Raw genomic sequence first — 1,640 nt, 5'->3', positions numbered from 1 at the left:
TTTTTTCCACAGAGCAGAAGTTCTTAATCTTAACGACCTCTGGTTTATTGGTTATTTCTCTCATGGGTCATGGCAAAAACTCATCTGTTGATCCAACCCTGAGTGATCTGGTTTTTTTCCTGTTACCTTCTCAGAGTTTCTGCAGCTTTGTTTTACAGTTACACCTGCGATTCATAGACCGCTTGTATACACTTTCATACAGAGAAAATGCAACCAGGTCGTTTTCTCTCTAAAACTTCCAGTTTGTAATCTCCACGCTGTTCTCCCCCTCCACATTTGGAAGCATGATTTTTGTGTTTCAGTTAAATTTGAGGTGTTTTCCTGTTTGTTAATGCTCTTTCGTCGCTCCAGGAGTAGCTACCCAGACCACAAGGAAGGTGAGGACCCTGATGAGACTGAGGAATTGTCATCAGAAAAGGGCTTGGAGTATGATGATGAAACCATGGAATTAATTCTGCCTTCTGGTAAGTGCCCTCTTCCACAGCGGCTTGACACCAGTGAGGTTAAGGGAGAGGCCTGTCACTTCCTGTCCATCCAGACAGAACCTCAGCACGCTGGCTTTGATAGGTCTTTTTTCCCCTGTATTTCACATCCTCCTTCCTTTTAGACAGTGCATGCTTCCTCCTCTCAGGTGTAGTCCCTTTTCAGACCCATAGACCTTTTCTTTATCTTTTCGGCTCCATCTAGGTTTTTTTGTTTGTTTATCTTGACCTTTGAATTCTAATTCCTTGAATTATTCTTGGTTCCACATGGTGTTCTGACTTGGAAATGGGAATCTGGTGTGGCTGTAGCTGATTGAGTGGGGCCTGCTTGCCTGTGTGTTCTGGCTGGAGGGGTGGCTTGGAGTATGAATGCTGCCTTCTCTTTTGGGGTACAGGACTCATAATGGTGGGGAATTAATCCAGGTATGAGGTGGAGGATCCTTTTACCTCTCCTGCCTTCAGGTGATGACTAAATGCAGCTCCTAAATTGCTGTTAAATAAGTTTGTCTGCTCTTTGTCCATTTGTCTGTATCACCTGTTATCTTCCTGTCTGGCCAGGCCCAGTCTGTTTTCCAATTGACCACTAGAACTTTCTTTATAAGACCATCAGGCATTTGTTTTTTGACCAGGCCCTGGGAGTTCTGCGTGGAGAGGCATTGCCTTCAGGATAGCCGAGCTCTGCTGCCTGTCCTGGGCCTCTGGGCTGCTCTTGCCCACCAGTGGTGGGGGGTTCCTTTGCCTTTGCATGTGCGCGGCCCCACGTTCTCTCTGGTAAGACTCAGCTTGGCTTTGCCTCTCCAAAGCCTTTGGCAGCTCAGCTTCTGCCCTCAGTAGCAGCAGTCTCGTGACAATGCTCGCGCTTGTTTGCAAGTGATGCCTGGCTTGCCTGTCACTTCTGCAGACACACACTTCTGCAGACACACACTGCTTCTTGCACCTCAGGACAGGGTCTGAAAACATGCATGAGCCAGAACAATACTTATGAGGAATCGAGAAGGTGAAGGTGACTTTTTTTTTTTTTTTTTAAGATTTATTTATTTATGCTCACAGAACCGGAATACAAGCCAGAGGTGCAGGGGCGGTGAGAGGGTTCACCAGAGACAGAGCAGGGAGCAGAACAGGCCGACTGAGAAGTACATTGCTGAGGGGAGCAGCGGG

General features: G+C 47.1%; 1 protein-coding gene across 1 annotated transcript in view; it reads left to right on the top strand.

The window, feature by feature from the left end:
- ZNF622 (zinc finger protein 622) overlaps window positions 1-1,640 on the top strand; it is an 11,942-nt gene that overhangs the window by 4,872 nt on the left and 5,430 nt on the right. Inside the window, exon 4 of the mRNA XM_004678063.2 lies at window positions 352-464. Coding sequence (XP_004678120.1) covers window positions 352-464 — 113 coding nt within the window. The remainder of the gene's footprint in view (window positions 1-351; window positions 465-1,640) is intronic.

The sequence above is a fragment of the Condylura cristata genome, unplaced genomic scaffold (assembly GCF_000260355.1).
Source record: "Condylura cristata isolate star-nosed mole 26May11 unplaced genomic scaffold, ConCri1.0 scaffold00007, whole genome shotgun sequence".
In the NCBI taxonomy this organism is placed as follows: domain Eukaryota; kingdom Metazoa; phylum Chordata; class Mammalia; order Eulipotyphla; family Talpidae; genus Condylura; species Condylura cristata.
This window is presented reverse-complemented; position numbering and strand designations above follow the sequence as displayed.